At 49.0% G+C, this 16,284-nt stretch overlaps 1 protein-coding gene across 1 annotated transcript; it reads left to right on the plus strand.

Annotated features, from left to right (window-relative positions):
* Positions 1-727: 727 nt before the first annotated feature.
* On the plus strand, positions 728-16,056 carry LOC142583662 (uncharacterized). The gene is made up of 3 exons (XM_075694154.1): positions 728-1,594; positions 8,250-8,437; positions 15,903-16,056. The coding sequence occupies exons 1-3, from the start codon at positions 728-730 to the stop codon at positions 16,054-16,056; spliced, it is 1,209 nt and encodes a 402-aa protein (XP_075550269.1).
* The last annotated feature ends 228 nt before the right edge of the window (positions 16,057-16,284 follow it).

Consider the following 16,284-nt stretch of genomic DNA (forward strand, 5'->3'; position numbering starts at 1 on the left):
CCCGTAAACGTCAATTGATGATTGGATATATTTGTTTGTTTAAATATGGGCTGGAATAAGTCTAGCAGACACGAAGTGCCGAAGTAAGCGTCTTCAAGACGTCGTTAGTCGGTTAAGGTGAATTATTTGGCACGAAGTGGTTGTATATTCCAGTGTTAAGGGTACGAGGTTGTGACCTTCAACAGCGTCTGGTTGGAGCTCGATACAGGTTGACCATCAGAGAGGCTTCGGCAGAGAAGACGAGATGATGTCAAAACAAATAACAGAAGTTCAATACATCGGTGCGCTCCAACACAAAAAAAAAATGGCTGTGGCTTAGCTAAGGTTAAGCCCAGGATGCGAAGCATACTAGCCTTTATTTTAGTTGTTGAACCACTGTTTAGCCTGGTGAACTGCTGTTGCTTGGCTATATTTGGTTCGGCTAGACGAAGAAACAACTCATGCGTTACTCTGCTTCGCCTTCAAGAGTGCAGCGCGACAGCGTTCACGTCGACCCGCCAAGGGGTGTAAGACAATGGGCTACGGCGCAGCGACTACGCGCCCCGCATTGGACGCGGTGAGCGTCGAGCAACGCAGCGTTCGGCGCGGCAACGAAGTGTGCGCCTGAGCAAGCGACGCACGCCTGAGCCTTAGAAACAGCTCGTTTCTAAGGCAACACCGCATACACTAGAGGCGCTTTTGTACCGCTTTGAAGAAGAAGACGGCGTTCCGAACGGTCGCTTTTCTCATGTTCTCCGCTTCAAAGGTTCTATCGGCCCCTGGCCGAGGTGCTGCTCAGGCTTCAGCCAGCAGCAATGACTACCGTGTTGTGTTACCCCGTCTTCCAACCGGTAAGCTGGTTGTGGACTCCGTTTTCCTGCATGCTGACTTAAGTGGTCGACCGTACAGAGCCCAAGACTTCAGAGACGCCCTTCGGAACGTTATTGACCTGAAGGAAATAAGTTCCATCGGACAATTTCAGATGTCGCACGTGTGGATGGTGACGTGCAAATCAGGGATGACAAAATCAAAGCTAGTCGCATGCGGGGAATTATCCGTAAAAGGTAGACGCTGCGTCGTCATTGATCCTGAGCCCACGGAAGTTCAAATGAAGCTTTTGTGGCTTCCTGAGCGTTTGGAAGATGACTACATTCGAGATGCGCTTCAGGCTTACGGGAAAGTCAAGTCTATATCAGCAGAAAGCTGGAGAGTATCGGAGATGGAACAAACGCGTACGCTAAATCGGGACGTGGTGTTGACTCTTGCCGATGGAGTGAGCGTGGGGGACGTTCCACATCTACTACCTGTTTTTGGAGTGCAGAGTCTCGTATTAATTCCAGGCCGGCCCCCACTTTGTCTGCGCTGTAACAGGGTGGGGCACATTCGTCAAAACTGCAGAACCCCGCGTTGTGAAACCTGCCGACGCTTTGGTCACACATCTGAAGAATGTGTCGTAACATACGCCGATAAGTTACGACACAGAACAAAGCCTCCGGATGAAAGCTTGCAAGAACACATAATGGACATTACGGAGGTTCTTGACGCGACGGGAGACGTTCCCTCTTCCGCGGAGACCCGCTGTGCCAGTAAGGCCCCTCTGCCTGTTAAAGACAGTGTTTGGATCCCACCGATGGCATCGGTTGTTGGGAACTCGGCGCTGACGCCCGTGGTTGTACCTGGGTCGCAAGCCCCAAGGGTAGCGTTGGCCTGGCGGCCTGGGGTACAACTGGAAGCATCCGAAGGTCCCGGCAAAGCATGAGTCGACTGGTAACAACAAAACAACTTGTTTATTTTAACATCGCAAAGAGTTGGCGGTCAGGTTGACCGAAGTAGAGAGACGGGAGAGCACTTTACTCAACAGAAGAAATCGGAGCCCTCCTTTTGGCGTCCGGGGCAGCTGTTTTTATACTCTCGCAGTTGAGGGCAAGAAGGAACCCCTCAATAGACGAGCACGTGAATGTACAATGGGCTAATGGTGACGCACACCGTCGTAGCGCTGCCGGTCGGGCACAATGACTGGAATGAGAGGGTGATCCCTGCTGTCGCATCGCCTGGTTCAGGCACAATGACTGGAATGAGAGGGTGATCCCTGCTTTCGCATCGCCCGGTTTGGGCACAATGGCACATACACTCACACACGCACATGAAGACACGTGGCATCGGAACGTGCCTGGAAACGCCTGGAAACACCTGGCGGGGAGCGTTGCGGCGACGACGAACGGGCCAAAATGTCTGCCACCCCGCCGCAGTCGCGCCGGCAAAACCGCGTGTCGCAGGCGAAACGCAACAGACCGCCCCGCCGGGGGAAGGAGATCCCGATGGACAGGGGACTGCATCCGCTGTCCGGAGGGATGTCGCTCGATGATGCTCATAACCGAAGTCGGGCGTCCCTCGACGTTTCTTGAGCGCAGCGCACAGAGAAGGCCTCGTTCTCTCGTTCAGGTTCGCACAGGACACTGCAAAGTGACTTCGGGAGAGTTCACATTTTTGCTCTCGTTCCCGGCAAGCGTTAGAACTACGCTGAAACTCAACCGCTCAGTCAGCAAGCACGGCACAACACTCACTAAGCCCTGCCAGGCTCTTTCCCCTTTTTATACCACTGCCTAGTTCCTTACAGTAGTCTAGCATCACTCAGAACGCGTCCACAAATTGAAAAATTGCACTAGAAAGCATATCATCACTTTGAAACACTAAACAAAAGCAATATGTTAAAAAAAAATCCTGCCTCAGGAAGAAAAACATCAGTAACAAACAATTTTGAGGCTGATTCCTACCTTAGGGGCTTCGACTTAAGCCATCGGCGTTACCGTTGAGACTCCCCTTTTTGTAACGCACCTCAAAGGAATATTGTTGTAAAGCGAGGCTCCAGCGCAGGAGGCGGCCATTTTTGGGAGAGATGGTCTGCAGCCATTGGAGAGGGCAGTGATCCGTCTCAATGATAAACCTCGAGCCGGCTAGATAGCATGACAATTTCTGAACGGCCCACACGAGACAGGCACACTCTTTCTCGGTGGCGCTATACGCCTGCTCACGACTGGTCAGCTTACGACTAGCATACAGGACGGGGTGTTCTACTTCTCCATTTTCCCGTTGGCACAGTACAACGCCCATGCCTCGCTCACTAGCATCGCACTGAACAATGAACCCTTTTGTATAGTCTGGCGATCGTAGCACAGGCTGGCTTGTTAGGGCACTCTTTAGGGCGCTAAAAGCTCTTTCCTTTGTCTCGTCCCAGACGACTGTTTGAGGCTCTGTCTTTCTTAGAGCATCCGTCAGGGGAGCCGCGATATCAGAGTACCTAGGGATGTACCTCTGATAGTAGCCGGCGACACCCAAGAACGACCGAATATCGGTCTTGGTGCGCGGTTGCGGAAAGTCTTGCACAGCGGCCACTTTTATTTCAGAGGGGCGGCGACGACCCTGACCAATCACGTGACCGAGGTAGACAACCTCGGCCTGTGCTAACTGGCACTTAGGAGCCTTTACTGTCAAGCCCGCTTCGCGCAGGCGGGTTAGCACTGCCCGCAAGTGTGCCACATGCTCAGACCAGGATGCGGAGAATATCGCTACGTCGTCTAGATACGGTAAAGCGAATTCTTGCTGTCCCCGCAACACTTTATCCATGAGGCTTGAAAAACAGTATGGCGCGTTCTTCAAACCAAAACTCAACACTTTAGGACGCAATGTTCCCATTGGTGAAATGAACGCCGCATACCTACTAGCCTCTTCTGTAAGTGGAACCTGCCAATAACCCCTGACAAGATCTAGGGTGGAAATAAACTGAGCGCTACTAACTTTCTCAAGGCGCTCCTCGATGTTAGGGATCGGATAAATTTGATCCTTAGTGATGGAATTAAGCCTGCGGTAGTCGACGCAAGGACGAGGTTCCTTGCCCGGTACCTCAACTAAAATCAAAGGGGAGGTATAATCACTCTCACCTGCCTCAATAACACCGAGCTGTAGCATTTTCTTTACCTCCGCCTCCATAATATCGCTCTGGCGGGGTGACACCCGATACGCCTTGGATCGTACTGGCTCTGGGGAGGTAAGTTCTATATCATGAGTAAGTACAGAAGTCCTACCAGGCCTCTCAGAGAACAGACCTTGAAACTCTTGTAATAGCTGGTGTAGTTCGGTTTTCTGCTCGGGCGACAGCGGTGCTTTACTGATAAGGTCACTAATGACTTGACCGGTGTCTTCCCTGTTCGTCACTGAGCCTAGTCCCGGAAGCTCGACCGGAAGCTCTTCAGGAACGTTTAGCATCATGCACACCACTGCTTCCCTTTGTCTATAAGGTTTGAGCAGATTACAGTGGTAAACTTGCTGTGCTTTCCGCTTTCCTGGCAGACTTACCACGTAGTTAACGTCCGACAGTTTCTGAACAATTCGTGCTGGGCCCTCCCACTGCACGTCTAGTTTGTTGTTTAGCGATGTGCGCAATATCATGACCTCATCGCCCACCTCAAAACGACGGGCCCTGGCTGTCCGATCATAATAAACCTTGGCCCTGTGCTGGGCCTTTGTCATTGCTTCACCTGACAACTCCTGTGCCCTTCTTAAGCGTTCGAGGAGCTTAAGTACGTACTCCACCACGACTGGGTCGTCGCCCCTACCTTCCCACGATTCTCGAAGCATGCGAAGCGGAGATCGAAGCGAGCGACCGTACACCAGTTCAGCTGGCGAAAACCCCGTAGCCGCATGCGGCGCGGTCCTTAAAGCAAACATCACCCCAGGCAGACACAGCTCCCAGTCAGTTCGATGTTCAAAACACAATGCTCTCAACACGCGCTTCATGACGGAGTGGAGCTTCTCAACGGAATTCGACTGTGGGTGGTACACTGAGCTGTGTAACAGCTTTACCCCACACCTTTCGAGAAAAGTTGTCGTCAAAGCGCTAGTAAACACTGTGCCCTGATCTGATTGGATTTCCGCAGGAAAACCAACTCGCGCAAATATGGACAGTAGTGCATTGACTATCTCAACTGAGCTGAGTTCTTTAAGCGGCACTGCTTCAGGGAACTTTGTCCCTGGGCAGATCACAGTCAAAATGTGTCTGTACCCCGTGGCTGTTACCGGCAGAGGTCCCACTGTATCAATAACGAGCCGTCTAAAAGGCTCCGTAATGATAGGTACCAACTTCAACGGCGCCCTCGATTTGTCCCCTGGTTTGCCCACCCGCTGACAGGTGTCACATGTCCTCACGAAATGGTCTGCGTCCCGAAAACACCCTGGCCAATAGTACTCTTGCAAGAGACGGTCCTTAGTTTTCTTAACTCCTAGGTGTCCGGACCACGAACCCCCATGCGACAAGCGCAACAGATCCTGACGATAGCATTGAGGAACGATCAGCTGATCGAACTCCACTCCTCGGCGGTCTAGATACTTCCGGTACAGGACTCCACCTCTTTCCACAAAACGCGCAGTTTTCCTGGCGATACCTTCTTTGACATTGCAGCGCACGTTTTCCAGGCTGCCATCCTTTTTTTGCTCGGCTATCAAAGCCGACCGGCTGACTTTTAGCAACCTATTAAGTCCGTCTGACGTAGGCGCGATGAGCAAATCAGTAGATAGCTCTTCTAACTTTCCCGCATCGGGATTTTCCTCTCCAGTATCTGGCGCCTTCAACGTTACAGACTCAAGTTTATTCAGTTCGTCAGCTTGCTGCACCTCTGACCCTTTTTCATTGTTCGATAACGTCGGCCCCGCAACTACCGCCTTTGCAGCGAGCTCCCGAACCTTCGATCTGGTTAAGGCCTGAACACTAGCTTCACCAAACAAAAGCCCCTTCTCGCGCAGGAGGTGATCGGACCTGTTTGAAAATAGGTACGGGTACTGGGGTGGCAGCATAGATGACACTGCGGCCTCCGTCTCAAGCGCTCCGAAAGGTCCTTCGATAAGCACTTTTGCTACCGGCAGACACACGCTATGAGCTTCCACGGCTTGCTTGATCCATGCGCACTCGCCCGTGAACATATGGGGTTCTACATAAGACGGGTGAACTACATCCATCGTAGCTGCGGAATCTCGAAGCACTCGGCACTCTTTCCCGTTCACGAGGAGGTCTCGCATGTAAGGCTCGAGAAGCTTCATGTTCTCGTCAGTGCTGCCTATTGAAAAAAACACAACTTTTGGTGTTGTTTCCGGACACTGCGCCGAAAAGTGACCCGGCTTCTGGCACGTATAACAAACGCGCGCTTGCCTCATCTCGAACCGCTTTCTGCGTTCGGCTTCGGCTGCCGCCGTCTCCTTAGGTTCGGTCGCACTGCTTCCACTCGCATCCGCACTACGCGTGTTCCCCTTTGCTCTGATGGGTGTGAACTTCGGCCTCTCAAACTTCGAGCCAAATTCACCCTTTTGACCGTCCTTAGCTCCGCGAGCCCGACGCGTCACAAACTCCTCGGCTAGCTCAGCGGCTTTAGCCACCGTACAAACGTCTGGCCTATCCAAGACCCAGTATCGCACGTTCTCCGGTAACCGACTATAAAACTGTTCTAGCCCGAAGCACTGCAGAACTTTATCGTGGTCACCAAACGCTCTCTCTTCTTTGAGCCACTCCTGCATGTTCGACATAAGCCTATACGCAAACTCTGTATATGACTCACTTTTGCCTTTCTCATTTTCCCGAAACTTCCGACGGAACGCCTCCGCAGACAGCCGGTACTTTTTTAGCAGACTCGATTTTACTTTGTCGAAATCCTCTGCCTCCTCTCTATCCAAGCGAGCGACTACGTCGGCCGCCTCGCCGGGTAACAAAGTGAGCAAGCGCTGTGGCCACGTTTCCCGAGAGAACCCCTGCTTCTCGCACGTTCGCTCAAAGTTAACCAGGAACAAACCAATGTCCTCTCCAAGCTTAAACGGCCGCATCAGGTCAGTCATTTTGAACAATACTCGTTCTCCTGCACCGTGTGCCTGACTTCCATTACGAGCGCGTTCCATCTCTACCTCGAGACGCTTCATTTCTAAAGCGTGTTCGCGCTCTTCTTTTTCTTTCTGCTCTTTAAGTTCGCGCTCCTGTTTCTCTTTTTGCTCTTTAAGTTCGCGCTCCTGTTTCTCTTTTTGCTCTTTAAGTTCGCGCTCCTGTCTTTTTGACCTCTCCTCAATAGTCTCAAGGCATTCCGACAGCTCGTCATCCTCAGCCTCTAACTCAAGAATAGCCTTTAGCAGTTCTGGTTTTCTGAGTTTGTCCGAGACATCCAGACCCAACTCTCTTGCAAGCTCCAACAATTTCGGTTTGCGCAACGACTTCAAATCCATGGCTGCTCTGAATGCTGCTTTCTCTACTGCCTATTATTGTCTTGCCGCAAACTAACCCGGCAGCAACGACAACCACAATTACCAGCTCTGTTTCTAACACTAACAAAAGCCTGGCAAAGCTCAGAAGAAGAAAGTCCCGCACTCACCAAACCTCGCAGCCAAGAGTCCAGCGCAGTCGTTCCGCTGCAGGCAACCAGTCGTCACACAGGGCTCGTTGCACTGCTCCCGGATCGTCGTTGAGCTGCTCAGCATACAGTCAACTGCATCTCTTCGCTGCTGGCCTCCGTTGTCGCGATCTCACCGCTGGCAGACAGTTGTTTGAAGTCGGAGGCGATCTCACCGCTGCCAACCAGATGTTTGGATTGCACCGATGGTACGACCTGTTGGGAACTCGGCGCTGACGCCCGTGGTTGTACCTGGGTCGCAAGCCCCAAGGGTAGCGTTGGCCTGGCGGCCTGGGGTACAACTGGAAGCATCCGAAGGTCCCGGCAAAGCATGAGTCGACTGGTAACAACAAAACAACTTGTTTATTTTAACATCGCAAAGAGTTGGCGGTCAGGTTGACCGAAGTAGAGAGACGGGAGAGCACTTTACTCAACAGAAGAAATCGGAGCCCTCCTTTTGGCGTCCGGGGCAGCTGTTTTTATACTCTCGCAGTTGAGGGCAAGAAGGAACCCCTCAATAGACGAGCACGTGAATGTACAATGGGCTAATGGTGACGCACACCGTCGTAGCGCTGCCGGTCGGGCACAATGACTAGAATGAGAGGGTGATCCCTGCTGTCGCATCGCCTGGTTCAGGCACAATGACTGGAATGAGAGGGTGATCCCTGCTTTCGCATCGCCCGGTTTGGGCACAATGGCACATACACTCACACACGCACATGAAGACACGTGGCATCGGAACGTGCCTGGAAACGCCTGGAAACACCTGGCGGGGAGCGTTGCGGCGACGACGAACGGGCCAAAATGTCTGCCGCCCCGCCGCAGTCGCGCCGGCAAAACCGCGTGTCGCAGGCGAAACGCAACAACAGTCACAATGGCATCGCAGAACTGCCCGTGAAAAACGAAAGTAGCGAAGAGAAAGATGACCAACCGAAGCAACAACCCAAAGGAGCACCCGCTACCACGGAGCCAGCTGCTGCCCAGCAAGCGAATGAGGGAGCCGGAGACGACTCACCTGATGCACCCAAGCGTCTCGACACGTGCGCTGAGCCGGCAGAGGACAGACGAAGTAACGCGGATACTTCAGTTCCGAAGCGCCGTGCGACTAACAGATCGGAATCAAGCACAGACAGCGAGACGACCAGTACCATAAGAAAAGCACGTCGCCGCAAAACATCGAAACACTCAGGAAAGTGCCGTCGATCACGGTCCAGAAGGCCAGGTGGGGTTTCGGAGGGAGCCTCACCGTTGCCCTCTAGGACCGATCACATAGATCATTAGGTCCAAATAGTTGGTAGTCACCATGGCCCTGTCCCAGCAACTTCTATTCGCAACCTTGAACGTACGAGGCTTTCGGTCTTTGCAGAAACAGGAGCACCTTCGCCGGCTTCTGTCTAGGAAGCGCCTCGACTTCGTCGCCGTGCAGGAGACGAAGATTGAGCGTGAGGACGAGACAGAAAGGGCTTTGCGACCTTTTCTGTCTGAGTATAATGTTTGCGTTTCACACGCTCTTGGTTTATCCGCGGGCTGTTTCCTGTTTCTGAAAAAGAGCCTACTTTATTCAGCTTTTAGTTATCATGTCGACACTGAAGGTCGATATATATGTTGTGATTTTGTGTTGCAGGGTGTGCCATGGCGCATAGTCAACGTCTATGCATTTAATGACGCTGCAAAACGAACTCTTTTCTTTGATACTGTGTCTAGTCTATTGGACTGTGATCGCTGCATTGTTTTAATGGGAGATTTCAATTGTGTATGTGATCCCAACGATCGAAGCGGCATTAACACTCAGCGGGACAGGAGTGGTGAAGTTTTGTCTAACATAATAGAAAATGCAGGGCTCGTTGATATAGGAGTGTCGGGACAGGGAGCTCGCTCTTATACAAGAATTGAAGGTCATTCCTACGCCCGCCTTGATCGGATTTATGTTTCTTCATCGCTCCTCTCTCGAGGACTATCCTGCATTACTATCCCCGTTTCATTCTCTGATCATTGTATGGTTATCGCAAACATTGGTGAAAAATTTGTAACTAATTTCCGACCTCAGTGGGCACTCTGGAAGCTTAACTCTGAGCTCCTAAATGATCAGGAATTTATTAATCGCGTGCGCATGGCTCTAGCCAATTCTCTTTCTAGTGACTTGCCATTATTTGCTGCTTGGGAACTCTTTAAACAAGAGGTTCGTGCAGTGGCTATAGAAATTGGATCGGTGAAATAATTCTATAGAAAGAATGAAGAAAAAACGCTTCTTAAGAGCCTATGTAGCCTTTATGAGATTGAATGCGAAATGCCAGGCACTTACATTGTTGACATAGAAAACATTAAATGTGAGTTACAAAAGTATGACGCGCTACGTTACAGAGGTGCGCGAATTCGATCTCGAAACAGGCGTGCTCTGCAATCTGAGCAACCAACACGTCAAGCTTTACTTGACGATCGACGTCACGGTATTTCCAAAGTAATTCCGGAAATATACTCCGAAGGTAGTCTTGTAACAAATACTAATGACATAATTTCTCAGTTCGAAACTTTCTACACTATGTTGTTTAGTGCCCCTCCGGACGATCACGATGCAAAAGTTTTAGAGAGTTTTGTATCTCTTATTAAACCATTACAGGATGATGACTGTGCAGTCATCAGTGGTAGCCTTACGATTCAAGAAATTGAGCTAGCTATTGATCAGCTGCCTTTGTCGAAAACACCCGGCCCCGATGGACTTTCATGTGAATTTTACAAAGCTTTCAAATCAATTATCAGCCCCATATTATTGGATATTTTTATTTCAAGTTTAGAGATTGACGCCCTTCCGCAGTCTTTTTGCAAAACCCACACAGTTTTAATTCCCAAAAGTTCAGATAAAGAGAAACTGCGTTCCGTTGAAGGCTATCGACCAATCACATTGTCAAACATGGATTACAAAATTTTTGCGAAAGTTCTATCTAATAGATTGCAATTTGCGATGTCAATTCTAATTGGTTCCCATCAGACATGTGGAATCAGGGGCCGATCAATCCAAACCAACATACATATCGCCCGTACCCTTCTTCAATACTGTTATGGTTCCACTGAGCAGCTTGCAATGCTCCAGGTAGACCTTGCTAAAGCTTTTGATCGTGTCAGTCACTCCTATTTATTTTCCCTTCTGGAGCATGTCAATGTTGGCTCCATTGTGCTTAAAGTTGTTAGGCTTTGCTACACCTGTTGTACTACTCGTTTAGTTATTAATGGCCAATTCTCCGAACCCATTTCTATTTGCTCATCAGTAAAACAAGGCTGCCCGATGTCCCCACTACTATTCGCCCTTTACCTGGAACCGCTATGCTTAAGCGTAATTCAGTCGAGTAACATCCATGGCTTCAATATACTGGGTAATGAAGTTAAAGTCTTAGCTTATGCAGACGATCTAGCGTTCTTCTGCACGGATAAGTCCATTGTTGAAAAAGTAGTATCGAAAATAGAAGAATTTGGCAGCGTATCAGGAGCGCGAATGAACTCCTCAAAAAGTTTAGGCTTATGGTTTGGCTCATGGTGCTATACACCAGAACAGTTTGCAGGCGTTAAGTGGACTGATGTCCCGCCAAAGTATCTTGGCGTGCCGCTAGACGCATATAAATTAAGCGCACACTATTGGAAAGAACGGGTTTCGGTACTGCAAAGTTACGCCCAGACATTCGTTCCACAACGACTTTCTATTTTTGGAAAAGCCGAAGCCTGCAATAAGTTCTTGGCAACAAAAATTTTCTATGTATTGCAAGTTATCCATTGTGCTAGGCTATACATACAACGCTTTCACCGTATCTTTGCAACCTTCGTATGGTCTTCAACTTTTGAGCCCATGAGGCGCGATAATATCTTTAGGCCTGTTAGTGAAGGTGGGCTGGGCTTTGTACATCTTTATGTGCGGCAAATAGTGTCTCGTTTCTTCTATTTTCGCGATACTTCCCATCCTGTAATTCGTTCATACATGCAAGTCACACTTGTTAATGTGTTACCTGATTTAGTTGTTTCTTCAAGTTTTTCTTCGCATTTATGCTTGTGGGGGTTCATGCAAGAAGTTTACTTGGCGGTTCGTTTCCTGACAGTTCGGTTTTCCACTGAATACTTGTATTCTGTGTCGCGCAAAACGTTGTACAATGACTTACTATCCATGCTATTTCCGCCTCCACTTTACCGATTAATATACATTAAATTGCCAGGCCACGATGTGCTAAAGCGAGTTCGCAAAATGTATTTATCCCCTTGCTGCAAAACATTCTTTTATAAAGTTCATAGTGAAACCATACCGGTTAAAACATGGCTACAAAAAAAGGGTATCTTTGTCTCTTCTGTTAACTGTCGCCTTTGTGATGTACCAGAGACAATTGAACATTGTTTTATTAGCTGCACCGACGCCATCCTATTTTGGGATGTCCTCCAACGGACTTTAAAGAAAGACTTTGAGATTAACGCTCATACTGTGCGATACCTGCTACCAACCTGTGATAATAGTGCGCCTTTCGATATGTTTTTTGTAATGGGAATGCACAGTTTGTGGAAAACGCGAATGATGGACCGCAACGCCGAAACAGTTGTACCTACAAGGGCAAATTTCATCCAAATGACACTACACCTAAAGCAGGTTTATGATGGACTCGGTGTACAACCGGACTGGTACCCTATTTTGTTGAGGTGCTTATCCTTGCCACCCTTCTAAAGTGACACGAACGTTTCTACTCACAGTATGAACGCTACCTTTTCTGTGTGTGACTTTCATTGTGCCCTCCATTCTCTGACTATGCAGAACTGGTGAACGTCTGGTTGAATGGTTGACTGCAACTATAATAAATACCATGAAAGAAAGAAAAAAAAAGTACTCGTGGCTCAGTGGTAGCGTCTCCGTCTCACACTCCGGAGACCCTGGTTCGATTCCCACCCAGCCCATCTTGCAAGAGTTGAGCCAAAGCCACCTAGAAACAAGCGCAGCTGCTTATATACCGCCGCGACGCCGCGAGCGACGGCGCGAGTTGGAGCCCAGTTTCTCCTCTGTGTGACGTCACGGTGTCACGTGGTCAGCCTTGAAGGCGACACCGCCGCGTCTGAGGAGCTGGGTTGAGCTCTAGTAATATGCTTCGCATAAAAACAGAAGTGTTCAGCGTGCGTCCACCTGCACGCAAGGGCAGAGAAGATGTGACTCCACGTAGCGGCTCGCTGTCTTTCTTATATCCTCCACCATCCCGGCAACCTCATTCACTTTTGCTCCCTGGTAGAGGGCCTCGTCAGGACACGTCTGGTCAACCCACACAGAGGAACAGGGAGGGCGACTACTCCTTGGCGTAGAAGGGGTGAACGTAAGCCACGTCGGGTCAACCCACGCAGAGGAACAAGGAGGGAAAGCGCTCCTTGGCTTAGAGGGGGTGAACGTAGGCCACGTTGAGTCAACCCACACAGAAGAACACGAAGGGGAACCACTCCTTGGCGTAGAGGGGATGAATGTAAGCCACGTCGGGCCAACCCACGCAGAGGAACAAGGAGGGAAACCACTCCTTGGCTTAGAGGGTGTAAACGTAGGCCACGTTGATTCAACCAACACAGAAGAACACGAAGGGGAACCACTCCTTGACGTAAAGGGGATGAAGGTAAGCCCCGTCGGGCCAACCCACATAGAGGAACAAGGAGGGAAACCGCTCCTTGGCTTATAGGAGGTGAACGTAGGCCACGTCGAGTCAACCCACACAGAGGAACAAGGAGGGGAACCACTCCTTGGCGTTGAGGGTGTGAGCGTAAGCCACGTCGGGTCAACCCACATAGATGAACAAGGAGGGAAACCGCTCCTTGGCTCATAGGGGTTGAACGTAGGCCATGTCGAGTCAACTCACACAGGGGAACACGGCTGAGAACCCCTCCTTGGCGTAGAGGAGGTGAACGTAACCCATGTCAGGTCAACCCACACAGAGGAACAAGGAGGGAAACCGCTCCTTGGCTTAGAGGGGTTGAACGTATAGGCCACGTCGGGTCAACCCAAAAAGAGGACTAGGGAAGGAAAACCACTCCTTGGCGTAGAGAGGTTGCACATATGACACAGGAGAGTACGATTTGCACATTCCACGCATAATCCCGTCGCACACACCCGATGGACAATTATTTTCACGTTGACAAGCGTGATGATTACTAACGCCTCGTCCCAGGCTTTTGGCATCTGTAACCTTAATTGCCGCACAAAGTGAATGATAACATCAGCTTATTTTACAGAATGGTTTGAGGAAGCTGGTATTGAAGGTTCTCGCCCTGTGTGAAATTCCGCAAGCTGTCGCACGTCCTGAGATGTTCACCGCCAAGGATGATCTTGGGCATCCTCTGTACTACGCGATTGAAGAGCGCGAACTGAAGGGCCAAGGCCTTTCCTCTTATTTGCAAATGCCAGGCTGGTTGGATACGTTCTTCTAGTTCAGTGCAGTTGACGGCTTAACAAAGGACAATAATAAGTTAGACACATAGATATATATATTACGCAGACAGATTGATAAGCTATATATGGGCATCACCAAGAAGTGCAGTGATCTCAGTAAACAGACCTAATAAACAACAAAATAGTAAAAATTAACGATTCAGAGTAGCATGTTGGTTCAAATAGTTCTTGCGGGTCAACCATATTTTCCATAAGCACTGCGATTATAAGTCCATGTGCATGCTTGCCGTTGAAATTGACGCTGCATAAGTAGGCAGCGTATGTATGTATGTATGTATGTATGTATGTATGTATGTATGTATGTATGTATGTATGTATGTATGTATGTATGTATGTATGTATGTATGTATGTATGTATGTATGTATGTATGTATGTATGTATGTATGTATGTATGTATGTATGTATGTATGTATGTATGTATGTATGTATGTATGTATGTATGTATGTATGTATGTATGTATGTATGTATGTACGTACCTACGTACGTGTGTATGTTTACCTGTCTTTTCTGGAATACGAAAACATATCGTGGTCACGCTGGCTGCTTCATGTGGTATCACGTAAGTGTTATGTATCGGCCTCGCTGAACTAGATGCTTCTCCGTAGTGACGATGTGAGGGACCTGTCGATTACGCGTTTCTGTCACCTAGACGTAAGCAACAAAATTGTGCAGATGAATTTTGGTCTGCACAACCACGCTTAAACCTACAGAAAGCGCAAGAATGAGAAAGTTTCCACTGCGCAACGTTCGCAAAGCTACGCTATTCATTGACCATAACTGTATTAGCTTCGTTAATAAGGTAATTAGGGCAAGGTAATGATTTTAGTCAGCGTTTGTTTTTCTGGCGCTAATGACCACCGAACAAGTTAATCGAGATGGCAAGATTAAATTCGCGCCGCGGATATTTCTCAAGAGAGCAGCTCCTTGATAGTTCAATACCAAACTACATGCATGCTACTCAATGTTCTTTCGCTAATTTATGCACCGCAATTAAGCTCGACGTCCAAAATATGCGCAGTCTGCAGTAACTTTTGCAATGTTCAGTGGTGTGGGCGTGCTCGGAACTTCAACGTCTGTTGCGTAACATAACTGTTGGTAATTATTGCTGCTGTTTCTTTATCGCCTCTCAGGTTCATTAGAGATAAAGTAATAAATCATCATCACCATCACCATCATCATCATCATCATCACCACCACCACAAGGAGCAGCAACAGCCTATTTTTATGTCCACTGCAGGACGAAGGCATTTCTCAGCGACCTTCAATTACGCCTTTCTTGCGCTAGCCGATTCCAACTTGCTCCTCCAAATTTCCTTATTTCATCACCCCACCTTATTTTCTACCGTCCTCGGCTGCGCTTCCTTACCCTTGGCACTCATTCTGTAAGTTATATTGTCCAATGGTTAAATGAGTTATGGAACAATAAATCATTTTAGCATAAAAATGACAACGAAGAGCGGCTAAGCTATAGGAGAAAAGATGTTATTTATTGAGGGTTTGTGCAAACCCGTTTGTATTCTTCGCATTGACATATTGTGCTCACTATAAGCGAGCACGCATTTTGGAGGGCTACTTAAACAAACAAACAAACAAACAAAAAAAGGCAAGCAAGAAAGAAGGAAAGAAGCAAGCAATAAGACAGACAGACATATAGACATAGAGACAGACCCCTCTAAAAGAAAATGGAAGCAACTTGCATTCTCTTGCGCCAAGAAACATGTTCTGTTGCATTTGTCGAACAATTCCGTTCGCTAAACACTAAATACAGCGTGCGTATGCCCACACGAGAATGAAACCCGCGCAGAAGGTATGACGCGCCACTTGTCTCTACGCCGAATTGGTCGTTCCTCTCACCTCGATTCTTACGTCTCTTCCGCTTGTGATCATTATGATAACGCTGTCATACTTGAACACTCACGTACGTGTCCTTCCAGATAAAGCAATATAAATAAAATCCTTTCGATTTTCTATTGGTAGCGTCATCTTGTCACCCACTTCCCCCCTCCCCCCCCCCCTTTTATTTTTATTTTTTCATTATCTCGTTCTGCTATCTCGCAGCCTCACCCCAGAAGAGACGGGCTCCTTTTCGGGGAGGCGCCTGTCCCACAGCGGAGCCGTGTCCCAGAGTCCGCCGCGCGCGAACTCGGCGACACTGCGCAAAGAGTTCGGTTCCCACAGGAGCGAGTCCGAGCGTGCTTCGACTTACGAATGAGACCTGTTCCGGCAGACTTCGCGAACGACGCCTTTTAACTGCAGCCTTCTTTGAGAGCCTATCGCCCCAAACGGCGCAAAACAAGAAAGCAAACAAACAAGCAAACAAAAAAAAAAGCTCGCGGTATACGTAAAACCAAAATAAAGGCCCCGCTCGGAAGCCCGCCTGCTCTGCCGGTTCCTGTATTATACGCACCCACTTGTTTACGGTAGCCGAAAGTAGTTTTCT

Source organism: Dermacentor variabilis, chromosome 5, assembly GCF_050947875.1.
Source record: "Dermacentor variabilis isolate Ectoservices chromosome 5, ASM5094787v1, whole genome shotgun sequence".
Taxonomy (NCBI): domain Eukaryota; kingdom Metazoa; phylum Arthropoda; class Arachnida; order Ixodida; family Ixodidae; genus Dermacentor; species Dermacentor variabilis.